The sequence below is a fragment of the Lipophrys pholis genome (assembly GCF_963383615.2).
Source record: "Lipophrys pholis genome assembly, chromosome: 15".
Taxonomy (NCBI): Eukaryota; Metazoa; Chordata; class Actinopteri; order Blenniiformes; family Blenniidae; genus Lipophrys; species Lipophrys pholis.
In genome coordinates, this window is record NC_137642.1 from 16,097,407 (window position 1) to 16,111,705 (window position 14,299).

General features: G+C 40.6%; 1 protein-coding gene across 1 annotated transcript; it reads right to left on the bottom strand.

Annotated features, from left to right (window-relative positions):
- Positions 1 to 333: 333 nt before the first annotated feature.
- On the bottom strand, positions 334 to 11,895 carry sft2d1 (SFT2 domain containing 1). The gene is made up of 8 exons (XM_080482323.1): positions 11,546 to 11,895; positions 10,813 to 10,899; positions 9,207 to 9,289; positions 6,602 to 6,683; positions 6,279 to 6,314; positions 6,129 to 6,187; positions 3,331 to 3,360; positions 334 to 1,132 (listed from the first exon to the last, which is right to left on the bottom strand). Exons 1-8 carry the CDS (start codon positions 11,609 to 11,611, stop codon positions 1,093 to 1,095), a joined length of 483 nt encoding a protein of 160 aa, XP_080338449.1. The 5' UTR covers positions 11,612 to 11,895; the 3' UTR covers positions 334 to 1,092.
- Positions 11,896 to 14,299: the final 2,404 nt, after the last annotated feature.

The window sequence follows — 14,299 nt, forward strand, 5'->3', positions numbered from 1 at the left end:
TGACGCATGTTCTTCTGCTACCACATAGTGTGTTGAAGAACACACTATGTTGGTTCGAGGGGTTGAAAAACTAATTAAACACGTTTTCTCAGCAGGAGAAGGTGAACATCTGCACCACAGATGGGGGACGGCGCAGGTTACGAATCTTCCAGAGGGGGTTGTCATGACAACCGCATCCTCAAAGGCTATGGCGTCATGCGGAAGCAATATAGAGAACACAACGCAAGCTATACTGGGTTATTAGGTCAAGTCAAAATCACGACGCTCAGAGGAGCGTAATTAACTGGGTCCGCGCTTCATCTGGCAGAAAATCTGATACTGTAAAGGAGATGCAAACTTTGAGAAAAATTTAATTGTTTGAGGGAAGGGACAGGTAATTTCAAATACACACTGAACATTGGCACACATAAGAGAGGAGCTGCTTTTTTTTTCTTCTTTTTTTTTCCATATTAAATATCTTCAATGAAAAAAGAAGAAGCTGTGGACAACATGTATCCCAGTGCAATATCAGTGAAGCAGTAACTTGCCAAAGGGAAAATAATCACATAAAAACATGGAATAGCATCTGGAAATAGTTTTTATACATCAGTGCCTCATGAACAGAGAGAAAATAGAAACAAAGCCATAATGATGTTGGAGTGTAAGAAACCAGACCATCAGAAACACAAAAGCAAAAACCACAATTTGTAGAAAAAAACTGTTATTTGTTTTCTTTAAGATACATGGTTTTGTGTGTGTGTGTGTGCGTGTGTGTGTGTGTGTGTGTGTGTAAAGGCACATATACCAAAGTTGAATCCCTGCAATTAAATGGTTTTAAACACTTCAGGAAAATATAGGAATATCTTTAAATATATTAGGTATCAAAGGCACACGTCATTCTGAAATTAAAAGCAAAAGACTGAGAAGTGTTGTGATCGGAACACAGCAGACATAGCTCTTTTAGCTATACCTGATAAGCAAGAATTCACAGTATGAAAGAGCCATACTATAATATTTGGAGATCCGGGGCAAAAACTGTATTGATGTTTATCCCCACTCTGGCAGTTTGTGTATTAGGACCAGTCTTCGAAGGAAATTATGGAGCCATCAGACCTAACTCAGACAGGTTGTGAAGCACTTCAACACAGCATCCCTGTAAGCAAGAAAAGATTTATAAGAAGCAGTCATCATTATTTACAAGAAAGAAAGAAAGAATAAAGTCATATTAATAAATTAATAAATGTTGGTTTCCAAAAAGAAAACACAGACTGAATCCGCTCATGCACATGGAATCAAAAGTGACCAAAAAGGGCCCGTCCAGTCTTTGTTCCAGCGATCTGGGTGGGGCTCGTCATGAATAAGTGAGTGTTTTGACGGGGAAGCACCACGTTTAGAGAGAAGGGGGCTCCCTTCCTCCAGGTACGCTGTGTTGAAAGATGATGCAACACAAGCCATTGCCATGGCAACGGCGGACGGCTGCCTACTCCATTTCCCCTCACACGGTCTGCTTTGCGCTCCATCAGTGTGTTGCTATGCAGACTGCCTGCAGCCACAGTCAAAATTTGATGGAGTAGGTGTGAAACCCATCAAGGTTAAAAGGAGAAGGATTGGGGGTGGGTGGGTGGTTGGGTGGGGGGGGGGGGGGGGGGGGGGTCATGAGGAGTCTAGGAGGGAGGAGGAGCAGGAGGTGGACAGGCATGGAGGAGACTCGCTCCGTCTAATGCTCTGGTTCAACCCTCTGATCTAATCAAAATGAATCAAAGTGATAAGTGCCATAATTTTGCCGCTATGTGGGTTTATTTTTTTTCTTGTATAAAGAGAGGCTTGCATCTATTTTTGTATCACTGAAATATCAGTCTCAGGAGTTTTTCTCTTCTCTTGATTAGATATGCGAGCAGCAGCAGCCTTAAAGCACTGTGGGAAGTGCACATGCAGCAGGTTTTTTTTTTTGTATCTTGCTCTCCAGGCAGGAGAGGTTATAAATAGGAAACAAGGTAAAATACATTAAAGGATCAAGCTTGTCTGCCATGTGGCGTTGTGGCTGGCCAGGTATCAGAGTTCACTGGACTGCAGACAGGGATAGGAAGGAGTACACTCTAATGTTTTTAATATGCGTCACTAAAAGAAATCTAATCTAAATTAAATGAAAAATGGATTAAAGTAAGAAGCTTAAGAAGGCACTGGAATAACATGTAGACACAAATTACAAGGAACCAATGAACAACATAAAATAATTATATGAAATTAAATTGAGAATCCCCCCCCCCCCAGCAAAAAAAAAAAAAAAAAAAAACAGCTGTCAAATTTGTATTTCTCCCCAGGAATGTGGTTTTTGGGAGGGGGCACAGAAAATGTCCTTTGTCTCCGCTTTGCACTTTTAGCAATAGAGGTGGGGGAGGGAGAGTCGGGGGTTTCAACAGGGCGTCTCTCAGCTGTCAGGATGGATTATAGGGTTGCCCAAACACACAAGCCCCTCAATGGGGGGGGGGGGGGCGCTCCGGACTGCTCACCAAATGAGATCCACCCCTACTTACAGCTGGACTGTCAAAACAACATCACAGACTGAGGCAAAATATTGTGGTGGAGTCCAATAATAGAGAACTGAAAATTTTATTTTTGTTTTGTTTTGTTTTGATTTTTACCTCCATTCTGGGAAGGAATGTGGAAAAATTACTAAACAGCCTGAAGAACAAAAGACTTCACAATTATTAGGCTTTAACCTACGTAACATCACAAATGAGGACCACGCAGGTAACCTATGCGAGGTTGTGTGGCTACTAGATTTTCATTGAACCCCTCTCAATCTAATAAACATTTAACATTGTGCTTTAACCCCTACAACAGCTTAACGTAAGCTCATTACAATCAATGTAAAAGTCTTATTGGGGATGGAATATTTTGATCAATCTGCCTCAACGCGCATTAGTCCATAAGAAGTCGTTTTAGTTTGATAATATGCACAAAGCAGATGACATCGCGGGGCTAAAGCACAGAGGAGTGTGAAACAACAAGCTGCCACTTGATTGACGGCGAGGGCTCACACTCGGCGTAGTGGGGGATTACAGCCATATGGAGGAAAACAGTGTCGAGGGGTAAATAAAAAAACATGTTTTCACTGAAAAGTTGCCCATTGCGCCCCTGCTGCTTTGTCATGTGCAGGATAATGCCCATTGCTGAGCGCATTTAGACCGAATAGAGAGCTGAGAATGGATTTAAGTCTCATTTTGGCCGAGAGCACACAAGCAGAGGTTAATCAAGTGAAAGCTTCATTTCAACAGACACATCCAGCTGAACAAAACAAAAAAATAAATGGGCTTTTCGTAGACTGGAGATAAAAGTCTGATGTCTTACCTGGCGAATGGAATGTAAGAAATGCTATACCTGAAAGAGAAAAATAGGGGAATCTATGAGTGAGAATAACAAGTTACGATTGGTATAAACAGGAGTTCCGATAAACATCAATGTCTTTTATGTAATGAAGGGGATGTTTAAATCGTCTCAAATAGTTTCAGCTGAAATCTTACTCAATGCACTGCAACTACAGAAAAACAGAATAATGAGGAGAGCATCGTCTTCCCTTTAACTGAACCGTTAGTAGTAACTTTGAACATATTTGTCGGTACACCAATCCTTTCTAAAATCACGATCTTTAAGATTTCTAGGGATTAAACCATTAAAGCCAACCCCACATATCACACGACCAGCATAAGATAAACCACAGTCATTTGATGAGCAACAGGCCAAGATGTGAAATCTGTAGAAAAATTCAAAAAAAGAAATCGCTCAAATGATTAATTAACATGAGTATTGATGCGATTTTGTATTTACTCAGACAGGATTAGCAAACTACGTGTAATTCAAGAGGTTAATCATCATGTTTACACTTGTAATTCTGGACAGACTGAGAGAGCAAACACCAAAATTAGCAAACGCATGTAAATAATTACAGTCAAAGTTCCTCTCAAAATGCCCCTGAAAATATTTGGAGGATGTGAGGAATGTGTCCAGCTTGTGAATGATTAACGGGAGCGCGGCGCTGAGCGTGATGAGAAATCCCCTTCTGCCTTGTTGGACAAAGCCAGTAAAGTAGCAGATTGTGGAATGAATGCATGGAGCTTATGAACTCCATAAGGAAGTTAAAGAATAACTATAAGTGCCGTTTTGCTATTACACTTCCGTCTGTTGGCTGTCCCCGCCGCGGTTCAGCATCATATGGTCACGTCGCACGCCGCAGCCAGAAGACTGGACTTCGCCCGCCTCCGCGCGGGTCACTGCCAACGTCTTATTACAGAACCTCCCTCGCACAGACGTCTGACTGCCTGCGTGGGAGCCGCGCCATGCCCCCGGTCTTTTAAGAATGAGCATGGGATGTGTGACTTGTGGTTGCCATGGCGATGCCTTTGAGAACGCAGGCAGAGCGGAAATGAATGCGCTAAACGTAGGTGCGAAAAGCAGCACGGCGGCGAGGCTGACACAGTTCTGCTCAGTGATGCACTGAAACTTTTCCCTCGAGAGGCTGTGGCTCCGCGTTTCCATGCAGTCACACACTGAAAAGCTTTTGTTAGCACCGTGCAAATATGTTGAAACTGATGAACGCACAGAACGTTGTCCCGGCAATACGAATCCCGCGCAGGGTTCACCGTCGCGCAGAACGTGTAATGGGGTTAAGCTTCACCAAAGCAGTGGTGAGACTTAACCCCGCTGACCTTGAAGTGGTCAAATTATAAAGGCACCTGGCCTCATTATTGGAGCTACTGTGCTTTTCTCAATGCGAGAGGCTGCTTGTGATCTGCAGGGCCACATTTAAGACTAAATATCAGTCTGAGCACAAAGCCTGCAAGAAACTATTACTTAGAACATAAATTGAAGTGACGGTTACTAGAATTATAGCCTCCTGGTTGCATGCACCTACTGATTAACAAAGTCACAATGGAAATAAATTTCTGCACAGACTATAATAGAACATACAGTGAAGATGGTTGAGAGATGTTTGAAATGTAAGCGGTATTCAATTTCCAGAGATTGTGGCTTTATTACAAACCAACGGGGTGGCACTATGTGTCATTATTCCATTTAGCCTCCAAAACTTAACCAGGTAATTTCTGACTCGGAGTGACCAGGTGTGTCAAGGATGTTCCTCTGGATGGGAATCAGATAGCTCACAGTGACCGTGATGTTTGACTGCAATAATCTGATGACTCAATCATGCGGTGCATGTCAACATTTGTAGCACTTATGGGCAAAATATCCCCCGGATATTTCTTTGACTATTGGCTTCAGTAATGAAGTTCGAGATCTAATCAGTTCATATTTGAGTGCGAGGCAGAGACACGAGAGCCACATCTGAAGAAATCCCTTCAACTTATTCCAGAGATCAAGCATTAACGAGAACAATGGTGAGCAGACCAGCGAGAAACATCCATCGGCGATTAAAGATACAGGGGATGTTCCAGCCACACAACAGCATGAAGCCCGGAGATAACACACTCTAAATGTGGGAACGGAACAAGAAAGGCAGCCGCCTTTAATTTAAATGGACAGTGTCATGCTCGGGAGCCATTCTGCGTTCTCATCTGAGCATTCACCTGTGACATCAGTTTTGAACAGGTGGAAATACCTCACAGTATCTCTGTGCCAAACTTGCACATGTAGGTCCAGACAGGTAGTCTGACTCTGATCCTGGCACCTCCTCTTTCTTTACCGGCCATAAATATACTGACCTACTGTGAGGCCTGGCGGGCTGCCGACCAGCGCCAGAACAACGCCGCTGAGTCACTTCTTACTCCAAACAGATGTCGCCATCTGCCACGGCGAACTAGGCCGAATCCATTTAATCAACTAATTTACCCTCTCAACTATTATCAGTCTCAAGTCGGATGTTAGTGTGTCTGTTTAAAATGAAGGGATGAAGCATCAAGGTTTAAAAAGGTTCTCTCATAGGTAGTTAGCACATCACTAAGTAAGCTCGAAGCCACCTGCCACAGAATTACCTCTCGACTCACCAACACTAAACACAAGTCAGAGCAACTGAAGCACACCTCTCCCTTCACCGACACACGCAGGTTTCCTCTGAGTAAGTGTGAATGATGAGCTCATAGCCATTCGCACAGTCGCTGAGAAACGGCCCGAGCCTGGAAAGCCACACTTACCATGTCATTGCCAAAAACTGCAGAATACAGAAGATGATTGCCAGTCCCTTTTTATTCCACTGTAGCGTTAAAAACAAGAGCAATTATTGCATGAGTTGAACAGTTGGGACAGCAAATGGCTGAGAAATTTTTAAAAAGTGTCAAACTTACCCAAAACACTGCGCAAAGTGTTAAAACAAGGCAGAGCTGCAGGCGAAGAAAGAGGAAACCATTATTTTTGCTGTGTGCGAACCGGAAAACCTTCTTTATCTGATCATACCCAGACAAGCTGTGAAATCTACCACCAGGAAACAGATAGGTGCTACTTCAGCCCTTCACGATTACAAGGTGAGAAATATCAACTCTTTAAGCGAACCAGGCCAAAGAACACAAAGTCAGAAACATTCAAACAATTACTGAAACAACTGACCGGGTTCCTGTATGATCAATATGACAGTTCACACATTGAAAAGAACAAATCATGCAGCAATTACCAGCATAACAATGGTGGCTATCAGTCTGGTTGGTTCAAACATGCGCTTCAGCTGTTTTAGAGGTCCCATTAGGAAGCAGGTGCTTTAGAAACAAAAACAGGACAGGTTATTTGTTTCAACAGCTCAACGAAGGACTGAAATGTATCCAGCACATTATTGGGATGAACTTGAGGAGTCCTGTCGGGGTTGAAGGATTTATCTCAACTCTACAATTTCACCGTTTCCAGTGGCCACCTACCAAACTCCACACTGGACAAAATGGTTTCTTTTAAGGATTCAGATTCTTTAAAGGACACTCAAATCCTCTCCCTCATTAGCAGCCTGAATACTTCCAATGCCGACTCCCAATGTCTGATTTACTGGAGCGGAAGTAACAAAATACAATTATTCGCATTACATTAACTACGTACTATTTTGGGAGAAATTGAGTTTTATGTTTAGCGTGGAATTAAACTCAGATCCCAAACACAATTAACACCATGCAGTCGACGTCACTACTTTCACAATCTACTGAATACAAAGAGTATTCAAATTTCATAGCCTTTATTTTGTTTTTTGTTCAATACAAAATTGCCATTATTTACATTTTATGTAAGTATTGTCTTCAAAATGTGTGTACGAATTTTTTTTTAACAAGTGAATTAAATCAAACATCTGCTTAGGCAATTAAATACAGTTAAAGAGTACCTAATACTTTCAGTTTTACTGATTTCTAGTAACTGACTTTGAAGACACAGGCGATTAAACAACTTCCATGGTGCACAAATGGTGATTCCTCAATATTTCATATATTTTCTTTAGAAAAAAAACCCCACGTTTATTCCATAATTTTTACATCAAAATGACGATCTGTCAGGTTTTATCAGAACTGTGTGAGCAACCCAATCGGATTCCCCCCCTACAACTTTAAGAGAGTTGAATATTTCATGCCCAACACCACCAAGACACATTTAGATCCTCCTACATGATGCATGTATTACGTCAGTAAATTTAACAGCACAAAGGCTTTCCCCACTGACGGAGCATGCGGCTCTATGCACGGCGGAGCTGAGTGGGCAGAGGGAGTCTGCTGGAGCGTCACATCTGTTAGATGAGACACACGAGAGTACTCCGCGTTGACGCAGGCTCTTCCTGCCAGCCTGCTGAGAGTGGTAGATATTTTCTTCATCTGATGCTCGATGTGACAGAGACACCAAGACTATCCACACACGGTTCTCTTTTTGATCAGGGGGAAGAAAATCTGTCAGCTACACAGTTTTGGTGGATCAGGGTTTTTTTTTCTTTAGACAGTTGGTCCAATAACCTTTTGGAATTTAAAATTATTATTTTTTTTTTTAATGAATAAATTCAAAGGAGGCAAATAAATAGTGATAAATTATCAAATCAAACTGACAATCACGGGGCAACCGGAAAACAACTAAACTACATTAGGTCATCACACCATATTGGATGTGACCCATCATCACAACTGTGACTCCGACTGTTACTTCACACGTCTTGTTTCTGTCTTCTGCAGACAATAAGAAGTTTAAGCTTCTTAAAATACGATACTCTCTTGCACTGGATTGTTAACGTAGCTTATGAAGAAGGTGACCCAGTTTCATGACACATCTAAAACCCTTCTAGACATAGGATACCTACAAATAGAGACTGCCCTGTCTGACAACAAACCCCTCCTCTATGGTTTCCTGTCTGTCAAAGGCACAATTACCAGATTTAGACCTTGGGTTATCTACATTTACAAAAAAAACCAAAACTATTTATATATTGTATTTAGGTTGATTTGTAAGAGGGCTGTGATGTCAACACACACAGTTGTTACGGTCTGATAGTAAAACACGCAGGCAGACAGTCTGCCGCCACTGACTTCTCAATCAATGTCTAATTATTACTGATCTCATCAAATCACACCACATTAATATGAAGCGCTGCAAAGTTAGTTCAGTAAATAACATCACACTGCACCTTTATCAGAGCCATTCTAACGTTCACTGTTAGAATGCCGGCTTCGCTAGATTATTTTACTGAATCACTGTCGAATTTTGGTTCTGCAATAATAATTAAATAATTATCATTATTTCACTATAAAGTCAAGATGGTGGAAATTAAGCGAAAGACTGACCATAGTCGTGATTTAACTAATGATAACACAGGTGAAAAAGAGTTGGCTGGATGAATATAATATACTATTCTAAAAATAAATGCATTACCTGGATTTAATGTCCATTTAAAGCTTCAGTGAGTGGGTTTTCAAAGTGTGGTCCCCTCAACTTGAACCACATTGTGGCCACCCCAAAACCCACAACTTGTACATTGCAAGGATAGTGTCTAAAATCAAGTGGGAATTTATGGTTGGATGCAAGACTTGCTAGTGTTTTTAACAGTAAATTATATTGTTTTAAAGGCTTGGTTGGGATCCACATGCAAAGCATTCAAAGAGCATAATCTAAAGCTACTTAAAAGTATTAAAGTATTCCGTTTCAAAAGTTTCAAAATGTGTGTGAACGTCAATCATCTGTTATTTACTTGGAAGCAAGGTGGCAGGATATTGTACAAGCGGCACATTACTATATGTTTAGTCGGTAAATTTGATTATAGTTCTTACCTGGAAAGTGCTGCAACATTGCCTAGAGTGTAAAAGACAGCAAACAGGTGGAGACCTTTGGGGAGGAACAGCAGCGCTGTGCCCTGGTGGGGAAGCAAAACACTTTTTAAAAGCCGGTAAAACAGTCCAGCAATTTATCAGAATTGAGGGCCTGAATCCGTATATCTCCAATGGTTGTCCAAGTATAAAAGTACATATTTTGGCTCCCCCTAGTGGCACAACTTGTTACCAACCGCCTTGGTTGTTTTGTATCTCACGTTATTGAATAACTTACTTTTTTGTCACTTTAAGTGCAGAATTTTGGAGCTCTAGGCTGTAAATAAAGGCTTAAGTAAATGATAATACAAAATACAACAAACTTATCCTATATCTAATCATCTTTACATAGGACTAAAGATATAATATTCATTGTTGTCATACCACAAGTACAACTAAATTGTGAAAAATCCCATTCAGACGGAAACCAATCATTTATTAATGAAGAAATATAAGAAAATATTACAAACTAACTATAATAAAGATTTTTAGAGAATGTGTAAAACAGGTAATATACATTTTGGAGCACAGTTGAGAAGGACTGAATGATCTATGATCGTAACCCAGCCGAAACACTTTTCAGTGCGCTGCTGATAGGGGATAACCTTCAGTCTATATATCACTATATACAATCCTTTTAGAGGTTTTTTTGAAGATGTTTCCCCTCATCAGAAACTCTCCATCAGTTCATGCAAATCTACACATCTTCATAACAAGAATTGAATATGGATATTTAGTTAAACCTTCAAGTTCAACTGTGCTTTATTATCCAAAGAGCTTGTGCAGGAACAGTTTACACTGCACAAAGAAAACAACACAGACAATGACATGCAGATGGATGTGTAAGGAGCGCACAGCAACACGGTTGTCTCAAATGGAGTCTGCAGGCTCTTCCTTGTATGTGTGTGGGTTTTTCTGCTGCATCTAAAGACATGTGCATTTATTGAATTGGCCTCTCCAAATTTGCTGTGGGTCCGTTCTTTATGCTTGCTCTTTGATGGACTTTCTCTATTGTCAGCTGGTGTGACTCCCTCCCCGTGACACCGGGTCACATAGATGAATGGAAGAGTCTGGAAGAGCATTGAAACCAGCAACGAATAGCCACATTTCGTAGAAAGGTCATCTTTTCATGACCAAGTATTTAAGTGTATATTTGTTTTTTTTTCTTTTCTTTGCAGTGGCAACAGTGGAGGTTAAAGTATTTTGTTTGTATCACATGAACACAGACGTTGTGTTTGAGAGAAGTGTGTGAAAATAGCTGTGGAAGCTACAAAGTGTTGCATTGTTTGTCCTGAAGTAATGTGAGCTGCTGTGAAAAAGACTTCTTCTTAACTTAAATGCAAAAAAAAAAGAAAAAAAAAGAGATTATCTTTGGGTGTGTCCTTATGAAGAACGTTTTTGATTTATAAATACGACAGCGCAACACAGTAAAGGAATGGCATGGTGGGGGAAATTATCACGGTCCACATCTAATGGTCGTCAGCAGAGTTACATTTGCTCTGCATTTTTCCACATTTCTCTTTGGAGCACGAAGCCAGACGCAACATGAGATCTGCCTTTTCCTACTCACAAGTATTGAGCACAGGATGCCTGAAGCGAAGCAGATGACGAACCATTTCACCCTGGTGCTGTAGCTGAGAGTGCTGGCATCGAGGACCTGGTGGGAACAATGGCAGGATGTCACAACACATGTCCAATGACCTGCAGAGACCCACTGAAGATAACAAGCAGCCACAGTGTCAACCACAAACAGCACACAGCACTGGATGGAAGGAAGGAACCATGCATGCCTACAACGTGAAATCTGCACGATCAGAGCTGCACATATTTAAGAGAGTAACTTATCAACAAGTGACAACGTGTAAGTAAATGGAAGAAGAAGAAAAAAAAAAACAGCACATCAGCACTTCGAGTTCCTGTATTCCAACTTACCTAATTTCCTCCTTATTGTAGAGAAGCGTGTAAAAATCGTGAGTAAAACAGGTAAATCAGTACAGGTGAATGTTAACAGAGGAACACTTTTGCTGTCTATAAACGGAACCTAAACATACACGAATGGCGCAGAAACGCCATCAAACAACTGATCAGAATGGAAACGCTAGTAGTTCCAGGGCGAACGTGAACGACCACGCTTGTGTTGACAGTAACTTCACACCACATGACCACTCGTATCTAAAGAACCCCGCTGCGGCCGATTGAAACAAGCAGCATAAAAGTGTTTCTTAATCCGGATATATTGACAAATCTGAGATCTCCATAAAGCGTTAGCACTAACGGCGCCCTGTCCTGCAGTATTCCGCTACCTGTGCAGTCAGGCCCAGCTCTTCGTTCTCCTCTCGGCCGCTGAGCACACGACGAAGCTTGTCCATTGCTACAAAGTGCTACCAGCTGGGGAACTGTTCAGCAAGAAACGTCCACAAATACTTGTGTCCGACGTGTACGTGTGCCGTCGATGTCAACAAGATTCCCGAAGTCCTGAAGTTTGACTTCCGGTAAGATGCGTTCCGTCCGTGCTGCCTTCGCGTGCTGTGGGAAATTAGGAAGTTACACAACGTAACCTTTCCGGTGGTTTTTTTTATTTTTTTATTGGTGCGATGGCATTTCTGCTAAAAAAAACAACTATGACTTTGTACTTCAAAATGTCAAGTGGGCTGTGGTGTCAGAGGTGAGTTTAAGTTGAGGGCTCTGTAGAAAATTGTGATATACTTCCTATCTATGGAGAGAGAGAGAGAGAGAGAGAGAGAGAGAGAGAGAGAGAGAGAGAGAGAGAGAGAGAGAGAGAGAGAGAGAGAGCGCTTTTTCAACATGTGAAGTGATGTTATTAGTTTTTAATGTGGCGTTTTTGATTATCAAATCCCTAATCTGTACGACTCTGACTAAATCGCCCTTGTGGCACAGGGTGATTTTCCTTTTCTTTTTTTTACAAGATAAACGGCGCACCCATCTCATATTAATCTTTTATATCTTGATGCTTTCTGTGGATTTGTCGCCACCAAGTGGTAATATAGAAGTATTACAATACAGCAGTGTTTACGAAACTCTTAACTCTTTCAACAGTTTGTTTTTACACTTCACATTTACTACACTGGCACATTGGCCTGGGTTTTTACAGTCTAACCATTCCCACTAACCTCGAGATCTATTTTTGTACAGCACATTTTAGTAACAAGGCAATTCAAAGTATTTATATGAAGCAATGACAAATGCAGAATAATAACAGAGATGACAAAAAAGGTAAACAGATACAAAAAAAAAAATGATAAAAATGAATAAACTGAATAAAAAGATTTAAATAATAACTAAATTACAAATGTGTACTAAAGTGCAAATACATACATGTTACGTTAATTGGTGCCCCAAGGCATGAATGTGTGTTATTGTCGGAGAGGGCTGGCGTCCTGCCATGGTGTACACTGCCATCACCCATTGTTACCTGGGATTGGCTCCAGCATCCAAAAACCCTGAAATGATGGGAGAAAAGGTGGATGGAACGATTCCTCTCTATTTTAAATAGAAAGAAATACAAGATAACAACAGAATTAAAAATAACTTCAAACCCAATTTAAAAAAAAGTGTGATTAGGTGGTCAAGTAAGGGGAACTCCGTAACCTTGTTTTCAAGTCGCATATATTTTTATCTTCAAATGTGTCACCCGGTATGTATGTTTTGAGAAGACACTGCGTGAACTCCAGTTTGAGCAAATTGAAATTTAACGTATGTTGCTGTGTCTGCGGTTTCAGTTCATCTTGAGAGTGGTAGGTCTGGGTAAATCCTCAGCAGAGTTGAGCGGCAGAGTGCGGCGTGTGTCTGGTTCCCATATGGGTGAAATAAAAATACCAGATTTGTCTTCACTTCCTATCTGTTTCAAGAATTTTGAGAATTTTGCAGAATTTTGTTACAAGTGGAGTTTTATCAATTGTGATAAATAGTAGTATAAAGAGTTCATGGAAGCATGTGTGACTGCATCCGGGTGTATGCAAAACAAGTTAAAGAAATGTATTATTGGTGCATTATCTCCATGTTGCAATAAATCTTATCCATTGAGAAAGCCTGACTCTTCCCCCTTTATGGTAAATGACACCACTTTTTTAAGGAACACCAGTTTGTGGGATTAAAAACCAGAGAAAAAGTTTGGCAAATTTCCTGAGTCAGTGCCAAACAGCTTATATCATACTTATATTGAGCTGAAACATGGCCACTGAACTGAAAAAGACTTTGAACCTCTGAGCTACCTCAGAGTCGAACAGAGTACTGTAAACTTGTAATCAGGGAAAACCACGTAAAAGTACTGTTGATTAAAAAGTACTCCCATAAATGTTACCTTCAAAGTACAATTTTTGTGGCGATAGTTTTCTTTTCGCGTTTTACAATTTTACTGAGTTGTGCCTTGAGGTGATAGGAGCAGGCTCAGTTGTAGAAGTTTGCAGGTTTAAATCCCACTGAAATCACAGTGGGTCGCCTGAGCACTTCATAGTATGTGCAGGCAAGGTAAACTATGAAGATGAGATGATTGTGGAGAAATAAAAGCATATTAAAAAATTTACTTTCTTTCTTTAAAAAAAATGACTCAATTTCCCTGAATAAAGTAGATTAAAAGCATGTTTGTAGAAAACGTTTCATTTGAACAAACTGTTCTACACAATTGCAGAGAAAATTTGTTCTTGATTAAAAACAGTTAGATACAAAGAGCATATCAATCCAGTTCCAGTCAAAAGAGCATCTTATGATTTGAAAGATGCCAAATGGATTGCATGGTGTGAATTGTACACGTGTAATATATGAGTTCTTCTATTTATGATAAACTGACCTAGATCCCTGGTTGTGTTTGGTGCAGTGTCCACAATGAGCCACGTGGTGGTGTAGTTTAACATGTAACTCCATTTTCTGTTTTTAATTATTGCTACTTTTATCAAACTTGATTGAGAGTACATTTTTTAAAGGTCGTGTCAGTGAAAAGACAACAGATTATATACAGGTTACAATCAATCAGTATTTGTGTCGCACCTGAAATGTTTCACAAATGATTTATAAAACATTCAAAGGAAAACTCTCATATA

Excerpts from the sequence above, each read along its gene's own strand:
- sft2d1 (XM_080482323.1), bottom strand. The coding sequence starts at position 11,611 with ATGGACAAGCTTCGTCGTGTGCTCAGCGGCCGAGAGGAGAACGAAGAG. Across the intron at positions 3,361-6,128 it reads CAGTTTTTGGCAATGACATG|GTATAGCATTTCTTACATTC; the intron begins GTAAGTGTGGCT and ends TTTCTCTTTCAG. Across the intron at positions 1,133-3,330 it reads TCTTACATTCCATTCGCCAG|GGATGCTGTGTTGAAGTGCT; the intron begins GTAAGACATCAG and ends TCTTGCTTACAG.